Source organism: Falco cherrug, chromosome 4 (assembly GCF_023634085.1).
Source record: "Falco cherrug isolate bFalChe1 chromosome 4, bFalChe1.pri, whole genome shotgun sequence".
Lineage (NCBI taxonomy): Eukaryota > Metazoa > Chordata > Aves > Falconiformes > Falconidae > Falco > Falco cherrug.
In genome coordinates, this window is record NC_073700.1 from 36,581,539 (window position 1) to 36,606,984 (window position 25,446).

At 42.7% G+C, this 25,446-nt stretch overlaps 1 protein-coding gene and 1 long non-coding RNA gene across 3 annotated transcripts; one reads left to right on the forward strand and one right to left on the reverse strand.

Moving 5' to 3' along the window:
* Nucleotides 1-518: 518 nt before the first annotated feature.
* Nucleotides 519-11,133, reverse strand: LOC129735807 (uncharacterized). Of its 2 annotated transcripts, none has more exons than XR_008731663.1 (5): nucleotides 10,353-11,133; nucleotides 8,709-8,875; nucleotides 4,785-4,930; nucleotides 3,632-3,730; nucleotides 519-3,144 (listed from the first exon to the last, which is right to left on the reverse strand). It is a non-coding gene; the product is annotated as an uncharacterized LOC129735807 (long non-coding RNA). The 2 variants fall into 2 exon arrangements; XR_008731662.1 differs by having other exon boundaries at nucleotides 4,785-4,933.
* On the forward strand, nucleotides 11,134-24,286 carry LOC102058100 (major facilitator superfamily domain-containing protein 1-like). Its single transcript, XM_055706672.1, has 13 exons — nucleotides 11,134-12,233; nucleotides 12,657-12,757; nucleotides 14,773-14,897; nucleotides 14,994-15,049; nucleotides 15,823-15,966; nucleotides 16,431-16,589; nucleotides 18,137-18,252; nucleotides 19,155-19,255; nucleotides 21,179-21,290; nucleotides 21,919-22,056; nucleotides 22,629-22,768; nucleotides 22,933-23,044; nucleotides 23,409-24,286. Exons 1-13 carry the CDS (start codon nucleotides 12,212-12,214, stop codon nucleotides 23,523-23,525), a joined length of 1,443 nt encoding a protein of 480 aa, XP_055562647.1. The 5' UTR covers nucleotides 11,134-12,211; the 3' UTR covers nucleotides 23,526-24,286.
* The last annotated feature ends 1,160 nt before the right edge of the window (nucleotides 24,287-25,446 follow it).

Below are 25,446 nucleotides of genomic sequence, written 5' to 3' on the forward strand. Positions count from 1 at the left end.
CTAAAAAAAAAATCCAGCATCCGAGCCCTTGAAAGGAGCAGCACAAGTGCAGAACTTCATCACCAGATTTCTGCCAGCAGCAGCACGCTCCCAGGTACGGGAGGCAGGCTCCAGGCCCCAGGTGTATATTGCAAAAGGCAAATCGATGCATACGATACTCATTGGTGTAAGACATTTGTACAGAGTCTAACAATGGGGTGAAAATGGGAAATACTGCTCCAAAATGCCTGTGTTATTATCAGCATCCCCCAGTTCTCACTGCTGGGAGGAAAACGTTTCCTTACACTGTTATTCATCTCAATGCCCTTTTGCAAACTATCCTTGTGAATAACCTACTTGTGAGAGATACTGCTTTCCACGTTCTTAGCTGAGAAAGTAGAGAGGTTCTGAAATATCAAGGACATACTTTACTATTCTTAACAAAGAAAAGGCAATTAAGTGCTTTACTTATATCTGAAATTCAAAAGCTTCTCATTTATGCATTTTAATTAGAAATAAAAATGGTTTACAAGCTAGGCTAGGTAAGTGATTTGCATCATTGGAAGAAATAAGCATAGGCAAATGAGAAAAAGAGAGTTATTAATTAGCCAATCTGTTACTGTCTTAAAAATAATTTAAAATATCAAGCCCTAGAAAAGATTTTATTATATGCAAAACAACTGTTCAATCACCATAGGATCAGAAATATTCAAATGAAGTATCTCTAAAGCTCTCTGAAGGATTATTTCTTTCCACTTTTGGGGGTTTCCAACTAATTGGAATTCAAGTCTAAGCCAAAACCTTTGGAGGTTTATGGTGATAGTTGCCATTTCTAATATTCTAAACAAAACATTTCAAACTTACAGGGCAAATCTCTGCATAGAAAATATGGCCAAACCATTCTTGAGGAGTTCAGCTTTCCTTTGTAGCACCCCAAATTCCACTCCTCTGTTACTCAACCACCTCTCACTGGTGTTTACTTTTGTCTCTTTCAGGAGTGCAGAACAGCCTCTGAGAACTCCTCAGCCGGGAAGAACGAACAGCCAAACTGATACACCATCAACATTTCAGATATTAGGGATGCAGTTTTTTCATCACTGGGACAACACTTCAGCTTGAGCTTAATGAGCGGATGCAGGACTTCATGCTAATTGTGCTCATTTGTGTTAGTCGCATGTATATTAACACCCAGGAAACTACAGTGCGGCTACAATTCAGGTGCTATTCATCCAAGCCCAATCTTACTTTTTCATCCTCAGATTTCTACAAGTCAAGAACAGGCACATAAAAAAAACCAAAAACCAATTATTGGACAACTTAAGTGTTTAGATTCTTGGAACATATACTTTTTACTGTCCTGTTACAGTTATAGAGCTTTTCCTGAAGAATCAATCAATTTGTATTTTGTACAGTGATATAAAAAAAAAATTAAAGGAAAAATGGCCACAGAGAGGCTAAGAGAACAATACAGCCCCTTCACTACAAGGAAACATTTTCAGTTTGGGTGGTAAAAGGAGGAGACCAAACAACTGCTTAAATTAATAGTGTAAAACCAGAAACAGGTTTTCAGATTTCTTACTGTTATCAAAGGATGAAAAACTTGGATAAAAAAACGTAACGAGTTGTTTGTATTTTTCTAGCTGCCTTTAAATAGTTTACATCACTAGAGTCCCAAATACTGGATTTTATTAGAGAAAGTGAACAAGCCAAAGTATGTACAGGCTTTGAATTTCAGCTGGGCAAAGCTACAACAAATAGTGTACACACTGTGACAAAAAAAGAGATATTCCCCAATGTTATATAAGATGGTGTTGTTCAGAGGAAAATTCAATGGTTCAGTCACCTGGAATATCATCCCAGATATTCGTGGTTGTTGTTAGGCATGGGGATAAAATCTGCATGATAGAAAAAACCATGGAACATTTTGCTCACAGATGAACTGAGACATCCACTTCCATTTCTACAGATGCATTATAAAACAAGTTTCCCTATCTAACAACACCAAATAAGCACACCCAATGTAATCTTCTGATTCTGGTGACTCAAACTGTCCTCTAAACATGGGAAAATTATACTTAATCTGAAACTCCAATTTGCTTACTAAATACCTAGAAAGGGAATATCCACTAAACCCTAAAAAGCTTTTTCCCCTGCATACATGCAGTAAGTACTAAATCAGATCAATCCAACCAGTTTTTCAGACACTGTATCAGATTTAGTAACAAAATATGTATTACTTTCAAATAAGTCCTCATTTAAAATGTTACCATAGTGTAAGATCATCCTAGTTATAAAGTAATCAAAGAATTGTCCACAGTACCAACTGGAAAATGTTTCAGTAGCCCATGCAAACTAAACAGAGCTTAAGGTGGATGAAATTCTCATTACCTAAACAGGGTCAATTTTTATCATTAATACTAAATAAGGTAGCATCTAAAACCCCCAAGTACAAGCCACAACGTCAGCATACTAAATACTTGATAAACAAAGGCAGTAAGGTAAAAAATAGCCCCATCCAGAACAATCTTGTGATCTAGAAAAAAAATCTTGCAAAAACATAGGCAACTGGGAATTTTCCTATACAACAGATGAAAATTAAATACTAAGGCAGTCAATTGTACACAGCAGCCTATGTATGGGCATATTCAACCACACCTCAAATACCATGTTCAGTTTTGGGCCCCTCACTACAAGACAGACATGGAGGGGCTGGAGTGTGTCCAGAGATGGACAACCGAGCTGGGGAGGGGGCTGGGGCACAGGTCTGATGAGGAGCAGCTGAGGGAACTGGGGGTGTTTAGCCTGGAGACAAGGAGGCTGAGGGGGGACCTTCTCACCCTCTACAACAACCTGAAAGCAGGTTGTAGCGAGGGGGGGGTCGGTCTCTTCTTCCAAGTAATGAGCAACAGCACAAGAGGAAATGGCCTCAGGCTGCACCAGGGAGGTTTAGGTTGGGTATTAGGAAAAATTTCTTCACCAAAAGGTTTGTGAAGCATTGGAACAGGCTGCCGGAGGAGGTGGTGGAGTCACCATCCCTGGAGGTATTTAGAAGACGTGTAGATGCGGCACACAGGGGCATGGTTTAGTGGTGGCTTTGGCAGTGCTGGGTTAACGATTGGACCAGATGATCTTGTGCCAACCTGAATGATTCTGTGATTCTACATCCTGCAAACAGAAGTAATGCAGAACTGAGTGGGATTACAGCAATATGCATACTAATGATTTACGTAAAAAATATGTATGAGTCCACAGTTCCACAGCAACATACTCAGTAACTCCCATTTTACAAATGCTAAATCAGGTCTTACACCTTCTTGTAAATATTTTCTCTGATTTAGAGATAGAAGAAACTGAGGCAGAAGCGTTAAATGGACCCATAAAGGCCACATAGGGAACAACTGCTAGAGCTGGGATTAAAGCAAAGATGCTTTTGAGCGCTAAACACAGGTCCAGAGTCTGCATTTGACCTGTGTTTTCACCTTTCTACAGTAAAGTGAAGCACCGCCGTGACCGACAGTCTGCCTTGGTGCACTGTCACTTCCTGACTGTAATAGAGTTATCAAGATAAGGGAAATGCCAAAAGGGTTGTACTTGGATAGGGACCAGCTAGTCCCTAACGCAGCACAGCTACAGAAAACCACTGCAGGCAAACCTTGGAGCAGTCAGCCAGATCTTGGGCTCAGCTGATCTTAGGCTGTTGAGTTTGAGCAGGAAGGTAGGAGAAAGCCATCTTCTCTGTACGGAGTCCAACCTGGTGGGACAGAGATGAGGCACTGATTTGTAAAAAGGCTCCCAACATACATATTTGATTTAGAGCTCTTAAAGAAGAGTGTAATTCCAAAGTTGTGATTAGTAATGACCCTAAAAGCTTCATATTGCACAAAGGGAAAGAACTTTAACCCTACCAAGAAAGCATAATTGCAGTGGGAATATCACATCTCATTGGTAATTAACAGGTTTGAGTCTTATGATTGTTTCATCCTATGTTATGTCATTACAGCTAACTATATTGCTAGTATACTATAGATTCATCGCATGACAGCTTTCAGACAATTGCATTTATAGCAAAAAAAAAAGTTTTCTCCCCAAAAAAGAAGAATCGACAGAGAAAAAATAGGAAATACTAGAATATTCTATCAAAAGGAAAAAGAAAAGGAAAGGAAAAGGAACAGGAAAAAGGAAAATGAGAGAGGAGAAAGGAGAGGAGCAGTTCACTTGGAAGGGACCTACAATGACTGAGTCTAAGGTGTAATTAGTTATGGGATGGATCACTAATAAATCATGAGGCATCTGAAAGTAACAGTCAGATTTTCAATCGTTCTCCACACAGAGCAAGTCCAGCCAAGTGCAGCAGATGCAGTGGGTGTATACATACAAGCAACAAACGTGAATGCAAAAAATCCCACTAGGAAATGTAAAACTCAGAAAGTTCACTGGCAGGGTGGGCCTTGATTTGCACTGTCTTGCAGGGGAAACTGTATAGACAAAAAATTGTACTGTCATTCACAACAAAAATAGCATGCCAGCAAACCTGATTGCATGCCTGATTAAATGCCTGATTGCATTTAAAATATTACGAATCAAAATTTACAAGATCAGGGAGAGAAACAAGGCAGGTAGAGGGTGGAAGAAGGCTCATTTGCCAATTTATTTTGGTTCATTCCTCATTACATTGAACTTCTAATTTCGTGTAATCTAGAGGGCATGTAAAAAACATTTATAAAGTTTTCTTGCCTTTTGCCCACATACGTAAGAAACTATAACAATGGGAGCGACACGAATTAAAACCTATTAAATTGCATCACCTGATGAGTTCACGGTATTCCCCACACTTCTTGACTGTAATCTCAAAAGGTCCAGCAGGCATCCCTGAGGTGAGGTGATCTGAGCTTAATAATTCTCCCTTCTATGAAAGACAGCTTGCTCAAGTCCTATGACATTGCTAAAGCTCCTACTGAAAAAGATAGGTGATTTCTTTAAATCATACATTAAAATATACATTCCTGTATATATAAATCCATAAATAATTTGAAGTCTGGATAGGAGTCTAGGAACAGCAGAAATGTTAGGTGCTGCCACATGTGAGAAAGAGTTAAAATTACCACTTCAATACAAAAGTTGGCAAGAAGAACATTTGCTTATTCTATCTCTCTTGGTTTTTTATTGTATCTAGCATAGAAACAACTCAAATATATATCACTCAAATTGTTATTTGCTTAGCAATAACAATATGCTAAAAACTAATTGTTTTACGATGTGACTGCAAGGTCCCTTTCCTAAAGAGTTTACTTTTTCAAATAGATTATATAAAGGCAACACACAATGAGTAACAAACGGATAGAAACACTGAGACTGAGCAAGTAAAATCAGGGTTGTTTTTTAACAACCATGCAATCTCCACTTAGCCTGGGTTTTTTTTTTTCCCTTTGGAAAAAAAAGTTGGAACTTTGCTGAGTGAAAGAATAAACATTTTTAGGTTTTCATCTTGACGGTAAATCAAGAAGGAAAATATTAGATTGTTTTTAATGGCTAGAATTTACCTTCAAATTATATTCAGCTGAAATCCAAGGTGTGGTTTCGGCAGAAAATTATGGTATCATAGTACCAATATGATAGTTGTGGCAGAGGTAGGATTTCTGTAAACCAGACTTTCTTTACCAGTGATTATTCTTGTTTAAAAACACCTGTACAGCAGAAACTACTTGTTCTTTCTTTCTATAAGACAGTATCTGAAGAGTTGACTGCAAAATTTAGCTGCAGGAATGGGATTGTACAAAACCCTTTTAAAGAAGTTATCTCTGTCTAGCATAAGAACTGTTGAGCGGTATTCCTTTAAAATTTAAAAAGAATGATTGATTTGGCTTCAAATAATTTAATGAAGGTCTGTAAGCATTTAAAGACAATGCTTATAGAAGACCACTGATCTCATTTCCCACTACAGAAGCATCTTCCTTATTTGTTAAGGTCAGGAAAAAAAATTCTGGTAGTTTTCCAATATCTCATTCACCCAGTAATTTCTGAACTGTGGTAATGAGTTGTGCTTTAGCAAGAGAACGTATGTTACAGAGATATTCAGCCTTCATTTTTAAAAAGACAATCTACCATATCTCTTGGAAATCATTACTGGTATTTCCAGCTTTATTTTTTTAAATTTTTAATTTATAGCCATGAGATCTTAATATACCTTCTACAGGACACAGGAGCTGTATCACATCAGACGTCATTCCTGGGTAGGTACTTCCAGACCACAGACCTTTGCATTTTTGTTTGTTCGATTCTCTCCTGACTGAAAACTGTGTGTAGTTTTTTAGATTATATATAAGTTTTTGTATAGACTAGCTGTGTACATCTACTCATCCTACGGAGCACTCCATCATTGCTTTGCAAACAATACTCTCATTTAGTCAAAATTTAATTAACTGCTTTGATGTAGTGCTTTGCTCTCTAACCAAGGGAGAAACAGGTGCATCAGTTCATCCTTTCTAATCTTTTACATTTCTTCAGCAGTGTAAATGGCACTAGTATGAATACGCACAACAAACAAACAAAAAAGGATTTTCAATCAAGGAGCAGTACGCAAGCTTGTGCAAATACCAAATAAGATCTCAGACAGTTGTTAGAGGCCATGTAATGCGATCCATTCCCTACTCAACCCTAATGGCTAATCGAGGAGGCATTCTGAAGGTTCTGGCAGAACAGTAACCAGAGCCTTAATCTTCAGAGGATGGTGAAAAGGAGGAAGTCAGGCCTTGTACGAAGGCTCAGGAGAGTTTCTGTTTAGTGTTCATAAAACATTAGTAAGAGCAACTTTAATTCTGGGTGACATCCCTAAGATCCACAAACACAGATTTCTGCATCCCTGAATGCAACTCCCCTCCTTTTTTGTAATCTATTTTATTTGAGTTCTTTAAAGAACATAAGAAAGCAGGGATGAATTCACTATTAACACTGTGATTCTCTCTCTGCAATGCTTCAAGTAATTATATTTTTGACAATATTTTGAATAAAACACAGATTTATAAAATCTGACATAATTTTCTTCCAATCTGCTAGTTTGCTGAATTTTTAAAGTGTACTACTCATTGCTGTGATGATATGGTTTAGCAATGGAAAAGACAATTTCTCCTCTACCTCTCTTCAGTATACTCCAGAAACATTGTTTGGCCACAGTTTTTTAAATGGTATCTTTGCCTAAAGCAAATATCTTTTTTGACATGGTTCTCCAAAGTTAGCATATACTCCATTATTATGGAACTTTTGATCTGTCACGATGAACTGCTCAGCTTGTGCAGTAACTTGTCCCAAGCACTCACAGCTGAAGTTCCTTTTGGAGCTCTGCAATACATCAGGAAATGACATGCAAATGGTATAGTATTTCCTTAAGATAATACTGTGATAATTACTAAACCATTGATTGCAGTGGTGATCTGCCCTAAGGATCTGTGGGATCAGAGTTCCATCTCCCATCTCTGTATTTTATGAATTCTCATTGCCTTATTATTGATTTCCAAGTGTGCTTTTCAGGGGAGATGATAATTACATTCACAGTGAGCTCTAACACCAAAAATGCATGTGAAGTGTAAATTCAGGATTTTTTGCTGTTTTTGTTTTTACTAACTTGCATGTGGACTTTATTAATTTTCTCCTTGCATGTTAAATCAATGAGTAGACTCTGAACTGAAGGCAAAAAAGATTTCCTGAATGAGGCCAGGATGTCCTGGTCTGCTGAGCTCAGTGCTTTTGCTCCCTGCCCTATAAAGTACAGAGAGGACAAAAAACCCTCAAAACCCTAAGCAAGCTATATTATATGAAAACCAATGCCTCTGCAAGGAAGGGTATCTCATGGTACATTAAGGAAGAGCAGAAACATAGCAAAATGTGCAGAAGCTCATGATGTTTTCAGAAACACTGGCTGCTGTTAAATGTTTTATAGTAGCCCTTCTGCACCTGATATCCTTCCATGCCAGTGAGAAACAGAGAGAAACATGAAGGGAATAGAATGGGAGAAGTCAAATGTCGCTTTGCCACATATATTCTGTATCAGTATGCAGCTTTCCTTCTGTGTCCAGGACCTTAACCCCAGCCCCACTTTTACTCCTCTGCTCTTGGCTGACATGCTGGAGGTGCAGGGATGTGCCTGGCTGGGGACAATCTTTTCAAGCAGAAAGGGGCAGCTGCACCCACCTTAGTGCCTAGATTATTTACATCAACTCCCCCATTTGCTTTCCATTTACTTTTTATAAAGCAGGAGAGAGACTCTTGCAGAGCCTCTAGAAATCTAAGCTACATTTAAAAGACACCTTTGTTACAAATTTAAGGTGACAGGAGCTCAAATATGGCAATAAGGGATGCATTGCAGGCACCAAAAGAGTCAGGTTGCCTTTATTAGTCGTTCGGTAAAGGTGGAAAATTCTGCCCCCTTGACAAGGGAAAAGAATATAATTAACAGGACTACTTAGTTTAGTGCCACACTAAATCCATGGTGGATTCTCAAGTCTATCCTGAACCCATGTGAGGGGCGGTTTCTAAGCTAGCTGGAATGAACATCAGCAAATGGAGCAGTAATGCTAGGGAAGGTTACATTATTAATTATATTAAAGAGCTCTCTCACAACAGCAGGACATTACTGAAAAAACAGAATAGCTCATCCCTCAGACACTGCAGTAAACACACACGCACAAGCATGGGTCTTCCTGCCGTTGTAAACCCTCCTCCTTCCCGCTGCTCACCCTGTGCATTGGGGATTTTCCTCCCTTCCAGCCACTCAGCCTCAGCGGTGAGCACCACACATCATCTGGTGACAGAGCCTGAGACGGCATCAGCAGCGAAGAGACATGTCAGAGCTTGGCAGCAGAACAGCCTCTGGGGACCCAGTGAGCCTGAGAGAAGGCACTGGCTAGTCAGTAAGAAAAATAGGCGGTCATGAGAAGGATATGGCAAAATATGTTAAAAGATAACTTATTAATGCTCCTGCTTCCTCTATTTACAGAAGAAACACACAATCCATTGCAAAATGAAGTATAACACCTGACAAGTTAAAATCACTCACCTGCCTGAAAACATTGTACTGACTACCGCTACACTTTTACCTGACTGTTTATGATCAAAGAGATATCAAAAAATACAATATCTTTTCTTTTCAAAAAGGTTTAACACAACTTGTCACGAAACCAATTTCCCCATTTTCACTCATGTAAGGCAATCACTTGGAAACAGAATACAAATAACGATGCATGCTTTAGTAAGTTAAGCATTAAACTCAAAGGATTTTAGTTTAATTAATTCCAGCATATTAGTATTTTTCAGAAGCAATGTGACTGCAACACAGGTTCCTGAGGTGTGATACAAATACTAGTGGCACAAACACGTCTTAGAAGTGCTACAAAGCTTCATACAGGACAGGAACCTGCTGCTGCTCCCAGCAGTATTGGCACACACCCCCACCACTGCTAGTAATGATTATAGCCTGATAAGAAATCTGAGAATCTGTGGGCTTTAGTACGTACTATTTCCAAGTCTGGAATCTTAGATTCATTCTCTGAATTTAGAAAGTAGTCCTGTCGCAATATATTGGTAGCTGAAATGGTTCTCCCAGATGCCATTTTAATGATACTTGCCAGTAGGCATCCTTTATGAAGACATAAATAAATGAAAAAAGAGGAAGCACTGTTAGAAAGAACTGGACTCAGGAGTATTTAATTGCTTTTCAAAGGAAATACCTAGAATTGAACCCCAGTTAGTCTCCTGAAAACCTGCAAATCACTAGGAAAACTCTAATCCTAGTTTTCAAATCAATCACACACACAATCGTGTACGTTTTATACACACACACACATATATTTGTATACACACAGTAGGGGTATATATAGGGGTTATTGTTATCCAGACACTTTTATTTTTGCTAAATGCTGTTAGAAAACACTTTTATTTGGCCAAAAATGTTCCTTTCAAGAGCTGGTTCTTAGTTTGTGTGCTGTGTTTAGATGGGGAAGAGTTTATTTCCTTCACAGCAGCTGAAACAGTGCTGTGCTTCAGGCTGGTGAGGAAAACAAGGTTAGTAACACAACCATGTTCTAGGTGACCAAAGAGACATCCCATTCCATGTAGCAACACATTCAGCACAAAAGTTGGCAGGGGAAGTTTTTTCCAAGGTAACCATTGCTTGGGGGCCAGGTGGGCATTGGTCTGTTGATGGCAATTGCTTGTACATCAGTAGGTGGTTTTCTTCCGTTGCTCCACCACCCCTACCCCCCCTTATTAAACTGCCTGTATCTCAACCCACAAGGCTTTGTGTTTTTTTCCTCACTTTTCCCTTCCAAATCTCTCCTCCATTCCACTGGGGGAAGTGAGTGAGTAGCTGGGTGTGGGCTCACCTGCTCATCAGAGTCAGCCCATCACGGCTAGGTAAGGACGACACGGGTCAGTAACACAAAGCATCCTCTGCACATACGATAATGATGCTGTTTCAGCATTCTCCACACCTGCAGCCCAAGGAAGTGAGAAATCATACAGTAGGATAAAATAAAAAACTTCTACATAGCAGCACAAGCGATGTCTAAAACAACTGCATTTATAAATATAAACTTTTAAGGATATCTTGTAGTCTGACTGTTCACAAGTCAGATGCTCCTACAATTGGTAGTTATGGAGCTATTTTCAGTACACACCACCGTGAAAAACTTTTACCATCATATTCCATGCCATGCACGTGTACCTTTGACCCACAGACACAGGAGCGGGAAGAAACTTCTGGATTCCCAAATCCTGCTGCTTGCTGTGAAGAACAGATGTGCCACATAGCCTTATTACATGTATTTTATCAAGCTCTATTTTAAAATCAGGTGAGGCACCAGCCCTCACTGTTGCTGCTGTGAGGCCTGCCTCAGTTGATGGCTCTTTATGCCTTGTTTGGGTAGAAAAAGAGGAAGAGAAATAGACTCACCTTGCAGGTCATATAGGGGCTTTGGGGTGGTGGGCGGGGGGTGGTGTTTTGGGTTTTTTCACCTTCTTTTTACCTTCTTTTTTGTGTTTTCATTACCAAGACCCTGCTCTTGTGACAGCTGAGAACGTCCGAGCTGTGCCTGGCTGGCGCCTGCCTGTCCCGGCCCAGTGCTGCTGCTGGCACCGTGACGGCCTCCTCCTTCCTTGCTTACCTCAGATTGTTTCAAAGAACGTCTTCAGAATTTCTTAGTGATTAAGTATTCTTTATTGTCGGTGCCGGGTGTACGGGGGATCCTTCCACCAATCGTACACACCCAGAGGGGCAGATTATCTTATATTTATATAATGAAACAATGAATATTCCATTAACGCCTATACATATTCATTACCTGAACCCGCCTACCCTCGCTTCGTATGCTAATTAGCTTATCAGTCTTTCACGCTTGCGCAGATTCTTCCAAAAATTGTGGGCCGGGGTCTTTAGAATGTAGGCAGTGGTCTATGGGAGGAAGGCCGTAGGTCTTCCTCATGGTGTACTTTTCACCTTAGTTCTCAAAAGTGATGAGTTGGCAGACTTGTAGAAATCTTTCCCAGGGTTTTTACAATACTCCTTGTTAATTTTACTCAAGGCCATCCTGCTGTCCCGTTATCTCCTTGGTAGGGCAGCTTGCTTTGCAGATAAGGAGGACAGCTCCCCTTGCAGAGATTTGCAACTTTCTTGCCAGAACAGTCTATATGATCTTTCAGACATTTTAACCCCTTTGTCGCTATACAATTACAAGCTTATTTATGCATTAAAATGAATATTGGTTTATGAATACAAACTTGACCATATTATTTACAGCTTATTCACATCAAGATGCTTCTGTTAATGTCTCCTAAAAGATACGCTGCTTTTCCCCCTCAAAATATCGCACCTTTGACTCCCGTTCAGAGCGTGGTGCATTGCAAATCATTTTCTCCTGCGCTGCTGTTCCCTCCCCAGCTATTCCCCATCCCCGCCTGACCGCTGCCTTCTACATGCACCAGTGCAAATCCTGGGTACTACGTTTCCTCCGACTGCAGATAACGCCCAGCTGACCACGCCACTTGCAGGCCGGCGCCTTTCCCTTCTGGTTCCTTCCAGCGCCCCCCAGCTCCGGCGCAGCCCCGACCGGAGCGCGGCCTCCCCCGGGCAGCGCCGGCGGGGCGGGCCCGGCCCGTGGCCCCGCTGCGGACAGCCGGCGGGCGGGGCCGGGCCCCAGGCGGGGCGGGTGCAGGGCCGCGGCGGGCGGCGGGGCCGAGCTGCGGCATGGCGGTGGCGGCGGAGCGGGGTGAGCGCCGGCGGGGCGGGGAGGCGGCCCGGCGCGGCGTGCGGGGAGCCCGCGGGCGGCGGCGGGACGGGGCCCCCACCCTGGGCCCGGCTGGGCCTGCCTAGGCCCGCCTGGCTGCACCGCAGCAGGGGCCTCGCCGGGGCCTGCAGGAGGGCTGGGCTGCATGGTGGTGCGAGAAGGCATGAGGTGAGGGGAGAGGGGCGTGAGGTGAGGGGCATGAGGCGTGAAGGGTGAGGGGCATGAGGCGTGAGGTGAGGGGCGAGGAGAGTGGCATAAGGTGTGAGGTGAGGGGCGAGATGAGTGGCATGAGGCATGAGGTGAGGGGCATGAGGTGTGAAGGGTGAGAGGCGAGGGGAGAGGGATGTGAGGCAAGGGGCCAGGGGCATGAGGTGAGGGGTGATGTGTGTCTTCTCTGCCCCACAGCGGCCTACAGGTTCGTGGTGCTCCTCTTCAACTGCCTCCTCACCTTCGGCTCCTACTTCTGCTTTGACATCCCCAGCGTCCTGCAGGAGCAGTTCCAGGGGGTGAGTGCTGGGCGTTCGCCCCAGCCGTGCTGCTGCAGGGGGGTGGGTAAAAAATGGCAGAACCTTCAAAACGGGGGCCTTGGTCGCCGGTAGTTTCAAAACCATCACTTATGGTGTTGCTACGGGAGCCGTGCTCCAAGGTCCCGTATTCCAGATGCTGGGGGGAGGTGTGAGGGTTTATTACAGGCAGGTTTGCTGGGAAGAAGATGCACAAAGCTGGGACAGGCCGTGAGGGGTTGGAGTTCTCACTGCTGCCTGGGGAAGTGGGAATCTAAACCCTGGCCTTGCTTGAGGATTGTCTGCTCTCCGTCCAGATGACTGTTCACTGCCCTAATGAAGTTTGAAGTTAGAAATGTGTTCACACCACTCTGCACATAGGGGGTACATAGAACTGACCACTAGTACCGACACTAGAGTGGAAGATTAGTGACGTTGGAGATAGGAGACTAGAAAAGACTTTCTGGATTTTAGATCCAAGTCTCCTGATGCTGCAGGTATCAGTCACATCACATGTGTGTTTGGTAGCCAAAAGACAGAGCTGTGCAGGGAGATCACATGAGGACTGTGCCATGTAAAAACTGACTAGCATTCTGAAATGCTGGAAAATTTTGTTCTTAGCATTCAGACTGATGTCCTAGTGGATTTCTCCAGTGATGCCGGAGTCCCAGAGTTCTTACCCGAATTCCTGAGTAACCTGAAAAAATCTTCCTTGACTCACCTGTTATTATTGCATTTGTTTGCCTTTTGAGAGCTTATTTTACTCCTGTGTGCCATCTGCTGGTAGATTAGTACGCGCAGGCTGAGAGTCACTGTCGTGTTCTTTCTCTGCTTCAATAGCAAGGGCAGAAATACGTATAGTTTGCATGTATTTTTCTTTTTTTTTTAAATGCAATTAATCCATAACATTCGAACAGTGAACTCCAGGCTAAATTGGGTGCAGTTTGTCAATGCAAACAGGAGTAAAAAGAAAAATCAAAGATGTCAGTATTTAATTCCTTGATCCTCCACAACTTCTGTAGGTCTGTGGGAAAAGTCATTTATTTATGGAGTAAAGGAAAGATGGTGTCATGTTTTGTTACCTAGGTAACTTTACAGGGCAGTGAAACCAAGCCATATTTTTCTGTATTAGGTACTGTGCAAACAATGTGTTTATCTGTTGGCACTTGCATCATATTTTTACTTTGGCAAATTTAGCTTCTCTACCTGCCTTATTCAAGTGGTACAGTGGTAGTCAGAGCATCTAAGACTAGTGCTTGCAGTGAAAACACTTTGTTGTAGAGAAGTGTTCCCCTGCAGCCTCGGACATATCTACTGCAGCAGATCTGAGGGTTTGTAAATATGATGGCTATATAAAAAGCATGTGGTTCAGTCACGCTTTCCTTGTGCTTATTCAAGATGTTAAGCTTGTGCCTACTGGTGTGGAAGACCTAGTGTCTGTTTCCTAATGCAGATACATTTTTAGTAGCTGGAAGATCCAGGTTTTTTTCCTGATCATATGGTGTTGAGGAGATGTTGCTTTTCGGTAGCAAAATTGACGTTATTAAATCATGCTAGGACTACCAGTTCCCTACCATTCAGAAAATGCTTTATAGCTGTGAATTAATATTGACTACTGCTAAGTTTCATATTTATGCACTGCTTAAGACTTTATAATATGTAACGAAGAGTTGGATCAAGCTAAACTATAGCCAAGAAACTAAGGGATCAAATAAACCTTGTGGTGCAGTCTCCTGGCTTTTCTTTTGGACTGGAAAGTGTATAGAAGTGCTGAGCTCCTGTCACTGCTGCCACAGGAAGGGAAGATGTGATGTGCCGATGGCCAGTCACTTCTCATTTGGCAAGGGCTGGCTTCCTGGGAGAAGAATAAGCCCTCTAATTCCTGGTTGTGGAAGTGGAAGCTGAGTATGAGAAACAGAAATCTAGTAGGCAAGAACTTAACTTCGTTTTTAAAGGAATGTGTGGGTTTTTACCTGTGTCTGCTGCTTCTAACAAAGGCTTTGTGACTTGTTACTCAGAACTTGACCTGCCCTAATGGAACCCATCATAACAACACTGGGCAAAATAGCACACTGGCCTGTGTTGAAGGCTTGGGAATGACACCTGCACAATACAACTTGCTGTACGCAATCTATGCTTGGACGTAAGTAATTTTTCTCTTGCTTTGTGAGGGTGGGGTAGTTCATTATTTGCTTCCCAGCAGCAAGACACAATTTTTTCTATTCTTGTTTTCTCCTAGAAATGCAGTAGTGGTTATTCTGGCTGGATTCCTGATTGATAAACTAGGAAACCGGTGTAAGTTCTGAGGATCAATGAATTTATTCTTGTGCTGAAGTGGGATTTCAGGCTGTTCTTTCAGTGCAAAGGCATGATTAAAGGCTCCACTTCAGTAAGATCACAGTGGAATGGGAGAAGAGGGACAGCTCTGTGTGCAGAGCACGTGGTGGTTAGTTGAGCAGCTCCATGAAGACAAGTGAGACATTTTCATTCTTTGACCACTGACTTATCTGAATTTACACAGCAGTGCAGTAAATGTGCTTCCTCTGGCACTCTCATAACAGGGAACAGCTTTATCTGTTTTCAATGGGACAGACTGATGAAGTAGTATTCTGTCCTCTGCTCTGATGTTTGTTCTGGCATGTGCCATAATATAAGACCCAGCAGTCCCAGCAAATGCAGTTATGCTCTGTCTCTGTGTCACAGAGGTAAACATCTTACAGATAAGGAGACAGGCACAGAGAAGGAGATTGCTTGCTCTAGGCCATAGTCTGTAGTGGAGCTCAGGACAGGAACAGGGACTTCTGTAGAGTTCAGAGTCCTCTATCTGACTTATTCTGCCTCTCTAACCTCCCACCATGAGAATATTATCATCATTTTGAGGATTCCCAGGTCATTTTATGAAGAGGGCAGTCTTTACAAAATTAAAATAATGCGGGTAAACTGACGGAAGTCCACAGGTTTACCAGTGTGTTTTGAGGTTGCTCTTTTGCTTTTTGACAAAAAATGCTTTTGTCCTGATCTTAGCATGTCTGTTGAGGTTTGTGTATTTTTCTTCTGTTTCTCCCTAGTTGGTGTCTTTGTTTTCTCTTTCCTGACTGTGCTGGGATCATCAATCTTTGCTCTAGGCTCACATTTCAAGGGGTCACCATACCTCCTACCAATGATGCTAACAGGAAGACTGCTCTTTGGCTCTGGGAATGGTTCACTTACTAGTAAGGAATTCATATTCTTCATTAAGCCTCACCAGAGGGTCATGGTACATATTTATTTTGCCTCCTAGACCCTTGTTCTACCAGTCAGCTTCACCTGCTTTGCACCAAGAACAGTGCTCCTTGAAGGGTTCTGTGGATTTAATGTGTGCCAAAATGTTCAAAAGTCTTCCCCTCTAACAAGTTTGTCCTTCTCCCAAGGGTGAGGATTAACATGGGATTGCTGCACCTTTGGGGTTATTTTTCTTGCCTTATTTGAGGGATAAGTTCACCTCCCATGTCCCAGCATGATTTATTAAGTTTTAAAATGGACTACAAAGTTGACATGTACTACCTCCACCTGGGATGTGTAGAGGTCTCTTACCCCAGCTCAGGCATTCCAGCTTGAGAGGCTGTGTTTGTTGCTTCTGTGCAATACTCTTGGCCAAGTCTGTCTGTTCAAAAGAGGATTTTTGTCTTCTCCCAAGTTGTGCAGAATCGTATCACAGCCTTCTGGTTCAAGGGGAAGGAACTGGCACTGGCATTTGGACTGACTCTGTCTTTCTCCCGTCTTGGGAGTGTGCTCAACTTCTTCTTCACCCAGCAGTTTGAGGCAAAATTTGGAATGCAGTGGACACTCTGGGGAGGTGAGTTTCTTTGGTGCTTTGGCCTTTTGTTTTCTAGACTAGAAACAGGCTAGCCTGTGTCGTCTAGTTATGAAAAGTACCTGAAAGACATAGAGAAGTTAGCAGGAGGAGGCACATTATTTTCCAGTTTTTCCTGTTGCTTTCTGTATGCAATGGAATGGCATTTTCTTCACTGACGCCTGAAAACCCTCTCTAAAGCAGTAATGTCAGCCTGAGTTCTGTCTGCAGTTTTCTTGAGATATTTTAACATCGGCAATCACAGGTAGTCAGTACTTAATGTAGGTTTACTCCCATGGAATGGAAACCTCAGAGTGAGACAAAAGAGGAATCTGATGTGTGTTCTTCTGTATTTTAGCTAGCAGAATGTGCAGGTTCTGCAGGAGTATATATTGGTCTCAGCATAAGGTGCCTTGCACATGGACTGATCAAATTACCATGAGAAGCAGAATCTGAATTACATGTTTCTTAGTGTGAGTCTGTTCTAGGGCTTGTATCTTTAGATTTCTGTCCTCTCTTCAGTGCAGTCAGATGGGATCTGTCTCTAGTGGAAGGGATGATCTGTTTCACAGTGCAGTTAAGTAGTGGCACTCAGGTACTCTGGTGGGCTGGAATGGTGATGTTAGGGAGACCTGACTCAGGGCATCCTTTGTGTACAAAGACTTGGTGATTATAGGAAAGTGTTATTTCCCAAACAACAAAACAGTATGGGCCATCACTCATGGAAAAGAGGATGCATATGTGAGATAAATTTCTTGCAGAAATTGAAACCCACTGCCCTCCTCCGACTCTTGCTCTCAGAGAAGTAACTGTGATGAGCATGGTGTGTTGCATCCCATGTGACACAGTTTTGTGTTCAGGCAGCATTTGCAAGCACAGCACAGCAACTTCAGTAGCCTGCAAAGGGATAGATATATCGGACAAAGTGTGTATGCATCACAGAGATCGTTTTGGCTCTTTGGAAAACAAAACTGAGACAGATCTCTTTCTGTGAGAAGGATGTCTGCAGCAGATGCCCATTGCCAAACTTGGTTCTGGCATATCCAGCATAATCTGACTCACTTCTCTCGAGCCGAGTGTGCTAACAGGCCAGATTGCTGTAGTAATTGCAGTAGGTCACATAGATGAAGAGGTACAACTTGGCTTCCAGTACCAGCCTGTGTGATACCTCTCCTGCTCAGGGGACTATGGAAGTTTCTTAATGTCTGCCTTGTTTTAACCTTGGGTTTGTTATGCCCAGGCATGCTGCAGTTTAGAAGGCGTTCTGGCCGTCTTCCAGCTGTCTTTAGAGACAAGTGGGGCTTTAGCTTCACTGGCCTCAGGCAGTTCTGCAGCATGTTGGAAGCTCAGTGGACAAAGCTCAAGGACCCTGACAGGGTGGTAAGCAGTATGTGGTCCTACTATACATATGGCTGCAGTAAGTAAGGCTGTTAATGTTAAGAGAAGCCAGAAGCAGGAGTCAGAGAGAATTCTACATATTACATGCAGTTGGTTTTGTCATTCAGCTCTCTCCACATGGGAATTTCTAATACCTCTTGTGTCTTTTCCAGGTACCCTGCTCTGTGTGCTTGGTTTTGTTTCAGCCCTTACAGTCAGTGTGCTAGATAAAGTGGGCATGAAGCAACTGGGCTTGGATGGGGTTATCCAGCAAGAATCCAAAAAAGTGGTACGTGGTGCACAGACAACTTTTCTGTCTCAAATCTTTAAAGCCTGGGGTGCATGAGCACTGCTTTGTAGTGCAGGGAGGCCTGCAGCAGTTAGAGCTGGTCGTGGCCGGAAGAGGGCATCAACACTGCTTGGTTAAATCTTGCAGAGCAGTTCTTCAGGTACATCGGAGGATACAAACCACCAGGCAAGTGCAAATTTTCTGTTTAGAGACTGTGTATTTGCAGCCTTCCAGAGAGCCGAGTTAGCACTCTGAACGGCATTACTTTCCTGAGCCAGTTACTTCTTGACCGTAGGTGGCTCGGAGGAGGATTTTGTGCAAAAAGCTAGATAGTAGCTTCTCTTTGGAACTGCCTTCTGGCTCACAGGATCCACGATAGAAAACAGTTAATCTGCTCAGTACAGAATTATCTTTTGCCAGCCCTTATCTTCCATTTCACCTTGCATTCTTCTGTTTAGGAACAAGCATTACAGGCAATAGGTTGCAATTTTTATGGCACTTAAATCTATTAGACAGCATCCTTCTGGTAACGATATTCTTAGCTGTTTTTTGTATCTCAGTGGTGTGACTCCTGTTCCTACTGAATGTTTCCACTGGGTTTCACTTAAGGTTTTGCAGTAGGCTCTTAATAGAGCTTGTTTAGAACAGTGTCTTGCAGCCATAACCTTAATAAAAAGAAGAAAGCTTTTTTTGGTATTTTTACTGAATACATTGAAGAAGGAATGCTTTGGAGTCAGCACCTGCCAAATTTCGCTTAGAGGTACTTGAGCTGCCATTCAATTCCCTTTTACCTGCTGTTACCTCTTAAATGTTTTGTGACTTTTAGCGCCTTGCAGAAAGTGCCATTAGCGTGAAGCTAAAGACTATTTCCTGGTGAGTGAGGGCACATCTTATCTTTGCAGCGGATTCAGGACATCCATCGACTTCCCCTTCGCTACTGGCTCCTGGTCTTCACAATCATGTTCTTCTACAATGGAGTCTTCCCCTTTGTGGCAGATGCCAGGTATTGCTCTGCGGCTGTAGTCCCACTGACTGATACAAGTGTATTAGACCCTTGCAGGCCCTCAATTTTCAGCTGACTGGGAAAGATGGGGTAATATGTTTGTTCCTTTCACTCATGAAACACAGAGAAACATGTCTTTAACACCTAGCTAAAGATATGAGGGTTCTTTGACCTTTCTTTCCCTTCAAAGATGAGGGAGTTTTCTGAAGGAAAGCAAAAATAACTTAAAGGGAAATGATTCATCCAATATTTAAAGCTTGGAACACTGCCGAAGGAGGATCAGAAGGATTTGAAAGGGAAAGAAATACTTTATTTAAAAAATTGCCTGTAGACATCTCACCTTTGTGATAGTCCAACAACATGGCTGTCTTTTCAGCTGGGTGGGGTGTTGGCTTGACAAGCCTGGGGCAGTTCTGTCCTGCAGCTCCTGCACGTTGTCTGCTGTGTTTGAAATAAAGCCAAGCTTGCGTCAGCCTGGGTTTGCAAGTAAGGAAGCCTTTGCATCCCAGTACAAGGCTCGCAGACTTCCTTTTTGTGCCTTAATTTGCTTAAAACAAAAAAGCAACCTGCCTGACTAAACTAGGACTCCTGCTTCTGTCCTGTGGCTCTGCTACAGACTTGTCATTTTGCTGCTTTTTTCCTGTTTGTGGATGATGCAGCTTTTATCATGTAATGAGCATGAACTCAGATTAGCAAAGGCCTGCAGTGAAAAAAAGAAAATTATTTAGGTAGTGTTTTGTTAGTGATGTATAGTAAGCCACTGTGAAATCAGGAGTGAAGAAATGTCATCAACATTGTCGTAACAAATGTACAAGTGACCTTTTATTAGTAAAATAAAGACATTCAAGATGGCAAGGATTGTCAAGGCCTTGATGAGATGGTCTTTCTATCAGTTGCCCTCTCGTTTTAACTGAAAACAGTACCTATTGATCACACAGAATCCTCATTTCTGCAGTTCTGCCTCCCTGCAGAATTTATTTTTTTTCTCCCTGTGGAACAAAGGTTCAGGCACCAAGAGTCATGTTTCATACATCTTCTCCAGCAAAAAAATGCTACACTGCTTCCCAGTCAGAAAAATAATGGTCCCAAGGCCACTGCTCTTTGGCGAATTCTGTTGCAATAAATCTTCAGGGAAGTGTCGCATTTCATACTTTGCTGACAGCACAGGCTACAAAGGCTCATTATTACTAATGGTGAGTAGCTGTGCAAGTAGCCAAGCCAGGTTTAAGTAGCTACAAGATCTCCAAACAAACTAGTTTTTCTAAGCTATTATGAGCGTATGACTGTAAATTCGGTAAAGAATTTGAGTTGTTTTAATGCCATTTTTGTGTGTCCTTAACAAAGGTGAAAGGCTGACTTCTGACAATGAAAACAAAACTTGGTTTGTACGTTTTCTGCTTTAACCAGATCCCCTTAAAGATACTGGGGGAATTCCTAGTACTTCTGAAATGCAGGTGCTCAATTTAAATGCTAATCTTTGCTGTCGGTTTAGTTTAAGGTACTTTTCCTGCCCCTCAGCATTCTCACCCTTGAACTGATAATGCTTTGTGCCTTTTCAAAAAGAATGTTACAAAAATCCATCTGTATGTTCTGGACAGGTGACAGGAAATTGCTGCTTGTGAGCTGTGCTGATGTAATTGAACATATGCCCAACTTTAACCTGCAGTTTTACTCTGCACTTGCGGAAGCATCTTGAAAGCTGCCATTTAAGCTACCAGCTTCTCTATGGTGTGCACCAATTAAAAAGAAAAGAAAACGACAAAGGCTTGGCACTACAAACCACATGGACTTAAACCTGTTTACAAGTCCTCTCATTAAAACCCCTCCTGTCCATATGTTTGTGCTCAGATGTACTTTCTGTCAAAATAACTAAATCAAGAATCCTAATTATATATTCCCCCCCCCCCCTTGTTTTATTTTTAGCAAGTTTATCCAGGATAAATATTCTGGTTACAGTCAGCAGGCTGCCGCTTATATCGCTGGGGCAGTGTATGACAGCTCCCTTGTTCTCTCTGCAGCAGTTGGCATATTGATTGTGAGTACCCAAAACAAAGTGCTTGCTGATAACTTTTTCCTAATTTTTGGAAATGTCTTTGTTACAACACCCTCACCCAGAACCTAGCCTGTTGTTGCTGAACAAGCAGTGCTTTAATTCCTTGCAAATGGCAAGATGCATTTTAGTCTGAATTAAATCACAAGAAGTAATGTTGACCTGTTCTTGCCTCTGTCCCTTAATTGTGCTGTGGTAGCATCAAACCATGGCAATGTCTGCATGTTTTGAGAAGTCCAAGACTGGAACAGAAAGGATCAGGATAAGCCTTGCAAGTAGACAGGAAAGGACAACCTGCATGTAATCGGTGCCTGTTTTGTCAAACTCTTCCTTTCCTTATTTCCATAACTGTCAGGGCATAACGGTGTGGGTTTCCTCCCCCTTCATTAAAGCCTGCCATTTCACATGAATACTGGGCACTAATTGTCTGACAAGTGTTTCCATCCTGGTTCACGAGTATGCAAGAGGAACTAGTAATAGCCAGCCTGCTACAATACCAACAGCTAGGAAATTACCTGGTAGTGCCACTCATTTGCACAGCCCCTCATGTCTCTAGGATCTGTGGGAAGCAAGGATCCCTTCTAAGAGGCCTTCTGTCTGTTGCCTTTCCCAGGACTATGTTGGACTGAGAGGTGTCTTTGCTGTTGGCTGTGCTGCATTGACTCTGCCGGTCTTCGCTCTCCTGGCATTTACGTTTGTTCCTCCGTTAGTCTCTACCATCTGGTTGGGGATTACTTACTCCTTTGCTGCTGTAAGTTCACAGCCCTGCTGCTGTAGTGGTTTTGTGGCTGTGCTCCTTCTATAGCCTGGATGGCATCTATCATTGCCCTTGTGTCTTGATGAGCAGGTTTAGCAGCCAGAGTCTGAAGTCATTGGCTCCCCCATCCTGAAGATTTTGGTTAGTAACAAGTAACACCAAAGAATCAATATGGAGCAAAACACAAGCAGACTAAGGGACCACTTGACTTAGTGTGAAGCATTAATCTGTCTAAGCTTTTCTTAATGCTTTTTTACCTTGAATATAACACCTGGATCACCTTTGAGTTTTATGAACTAAATAATCAGGTCTATCTCCTTCAGAAATCTGGAGTCAGGTTATTCCAGTTTCAAATAACATGCACTGTCCGTGCTGTCTCAGGCTGCTCGGCAAGGACGGGGAACAGTCTAGAACCAGGCAACAGGCTGGGAGAGATAAATACCAGATTTTTTGAGGAAAAAGTACCAATTTTTATTTAGTGGGAATAATTCCTTTTTAAACCAATGACCATCTAACACCTTTAAATGAGGCTTTGAGTTAATTCCTCTTCTCTTTATTCCTACCAGGCTAGTATGTGGCCATCCATACCTCTTGTGGTCCCCCAAGCAACTCTGGGGACAGCTATGGGCCTTGCAACTTCTGTGCAGATGATTGGAGTTGGCCTTTCAAACCTGATTGTTGGACACATTCTAGGAACAAAGTCCAGGTAAGAATGCTTTTTTCTTTTCAGGCAGAGACATCAACAGTGCTTTAGTGGAGCAGTGAGAGTAGAAATCAGTGTATTTGCAGCCTGGTGCTGCAAGGATCTATAGAGGTGCCTTGAGTATCTTCAAATGACGAGTTGTCCTATCCTGTTTGGGCCTTTTCTAGTGAATTAAAGATCCCCCTGTGGCGCTGGCAACAGATGATGATATTTATGTTGGCAAACACTATTGCGTGCATTGTTGCCTCCGTTAGCCTCAATGTTGTGGACAAGAAACAGGTAAGTGTAATAAAAGGCATGAAAACGATTGTATTTTTCCTTAAAGCATTGTTCTAATTTTAGATCTGTAATTCCCCCCTCCAAGCAATTTCACAACACCCTGCATCACAGAGTTGCTGTTACTGATGTAGTAGCTGTTGGGTGCACATGTAAGTCATTCCCCTGACAGGAAAATGGGACTGCATGGAAACAGAACTATCCACTGAAATACCGATGCAGTGCACAGTAGTTTTTCCTAGTACCAAGCTATCGGCAGCTGTATTTTTTTACAAGAAGGGGAAGGGCCAGGGCACAGCTGTAGCAACGTATGTGTACAGAAAGAACAGTATCCTTTTTGTCACTAATTGCTTCTTGGAATTTCTAGGGTGGGACACTGAACAGAACAAGGAAGGGAGCACCCGTGGGACGGGAGGACCGAGACCCTGCGGATGCAGCACCGCTCCTCGATGACGAGACAGGGAACGAAGGCTCTGTCAGCTGAACCTCTGCACAGTGAGAACCATGCTGGCTGCCAGACGCAGCACTGAGTGCTTCTGTTTGAAAGGGGATTTCTAGCCTGTGTATTTTAAACATCTTTAAAGGGAATGGTCTACAGAAGGGGAATGTTTCCACTTTCTTATGCCTGGCACACCAGTGAAGGATGTCTGCTGTATGGTTCTTAGGCATTCTCCAACACACAGAGACACACGTGGGACACTTTAAGAACTAACCTCGCCGAAGTTTGTTTATAAGCTGTCAGATAGTTGCTTTTCAGTCTTGCATCACAAGAGGCCATATAAGGTGTGCCTGCCCCGTCTGCCACTGTTTCTCTGTCACAAGAATTCTGTACGTCAGCACCTGGTAATCCACGTACCTTGGCAGGCCTGCTGTTCAAGCTAGCTCTGGATTAGCATGCATCTTTCACAAATTACATACGCATGCAAGCGGCACCATCATTATTCTTTAGGCAGGAGACCGAACTAATCAAATCAATTATGTTTTGCACACAAGCCTAGCTTAATTGCTAACTGCCTTACTAGAAATACTTCTGTAAACTGTGCCTATTCATTTGCCTTCAAAAGCGTAAAAGGTCTTGATCTGAAATTCTGCCCTTTAAACCAGGGTGCTCTTACTCATGAATGCTAAAGGCTTATTTTACTCAGCCAACCGCCCTTTTCACTATGCAAAATGCTCACAAACATTCAGTGTTTACAGAAGCACAAAGGATGCTTTAAGAATGAAGTAAACTTTTAACATAACCAAGTATAAGGAATGCTGAAGTCAGTGACAATGTAAATTATTACAAATTCTTAGGAGCAGCTCTGCTCAAGTTGCATTTAACATAAACACTAGTAGACTGAAAGCAATTTAGACACAGACAGCATCGAGGAAAGTCATATTGTAAGAAGATGTCACAGAAAACAAATCCACCCATCAAAGCACAGTTTTGTTAAAACTGATTGACTGAAGAGAATGTGTTCAGAAGAGCAAGGTCTTCTAAGTTTTAAGTTACCCTGTGAATTCATTTCACACCACAGGTAATTAAAGGATTTCCCTGTTGGGAGGCTGGTTGGGAGTAGGGTGAGAAGTCACAGAACTGCAAAAAAGGTGGACAAATCTTTTAGTTTGGAGGTGACCTCCTTAGATCATCTAGTCCAACACCCTCTGCTCAAGCAGTGTCAGCCAGAACAGGCTGACCAGGACCACATCTGGTCAGAGTTTGAGCACCTCTACAGATGGAGAGACTACAACCTCTCTGGACAACCTGACCCAGTGTTTCACTGCTCTGACAGTATAAAAAGTGCTTCTTTGTGTTCAGATAGAATTTTGCGTGGCTTAAGTTTTGCCTAATGCCTCTTCTTCAGAGAGGAATCTGGCTCCCTTGTCCTCACTCCCTCCCTGCAGGTCCTTGAACACACTAGTAAGATCTCCCCGAGCCATCTCTGCAGGCCAAACAGCCCCAGCGCCCTCAGCCTCTCCTCTTATGAAAGATGCTCCAGTCCATTTCACACCTTTGTGGCCCATCACTGTGCTCTTTCCCTAAGTCACATCTCTCTCATACTAGGGAGTCCAAAACTGGACTCAGCCCTCCACGTGAGGCCTCACCAGTGTTTTTACCGAGCTGGTAAGTCAGACTCTTCCTAGACTGGCTTTAAGTGCATCCCTCAGCCCCCAGTTGGTGCACTGCTCTTCAGCACTGAAATCCTGCAGTTGCTTTTTTTTTAATGTAGTGGAGAAATCCCATGGTGAATTTCCAAATGTGATTATGAAAAACCACATGCAGCAGTACTATACTCAGGCTGGATGCTTGTGTACCAAAGAAAGCACATGTTCAATAGAGCTGATTTTTTATGGGAGTACTGCCAATGCCCAGCTTAAATGCCGTGGCTTCAGCCTGGCTGGCAGGGAGTCACCAGCTTTCT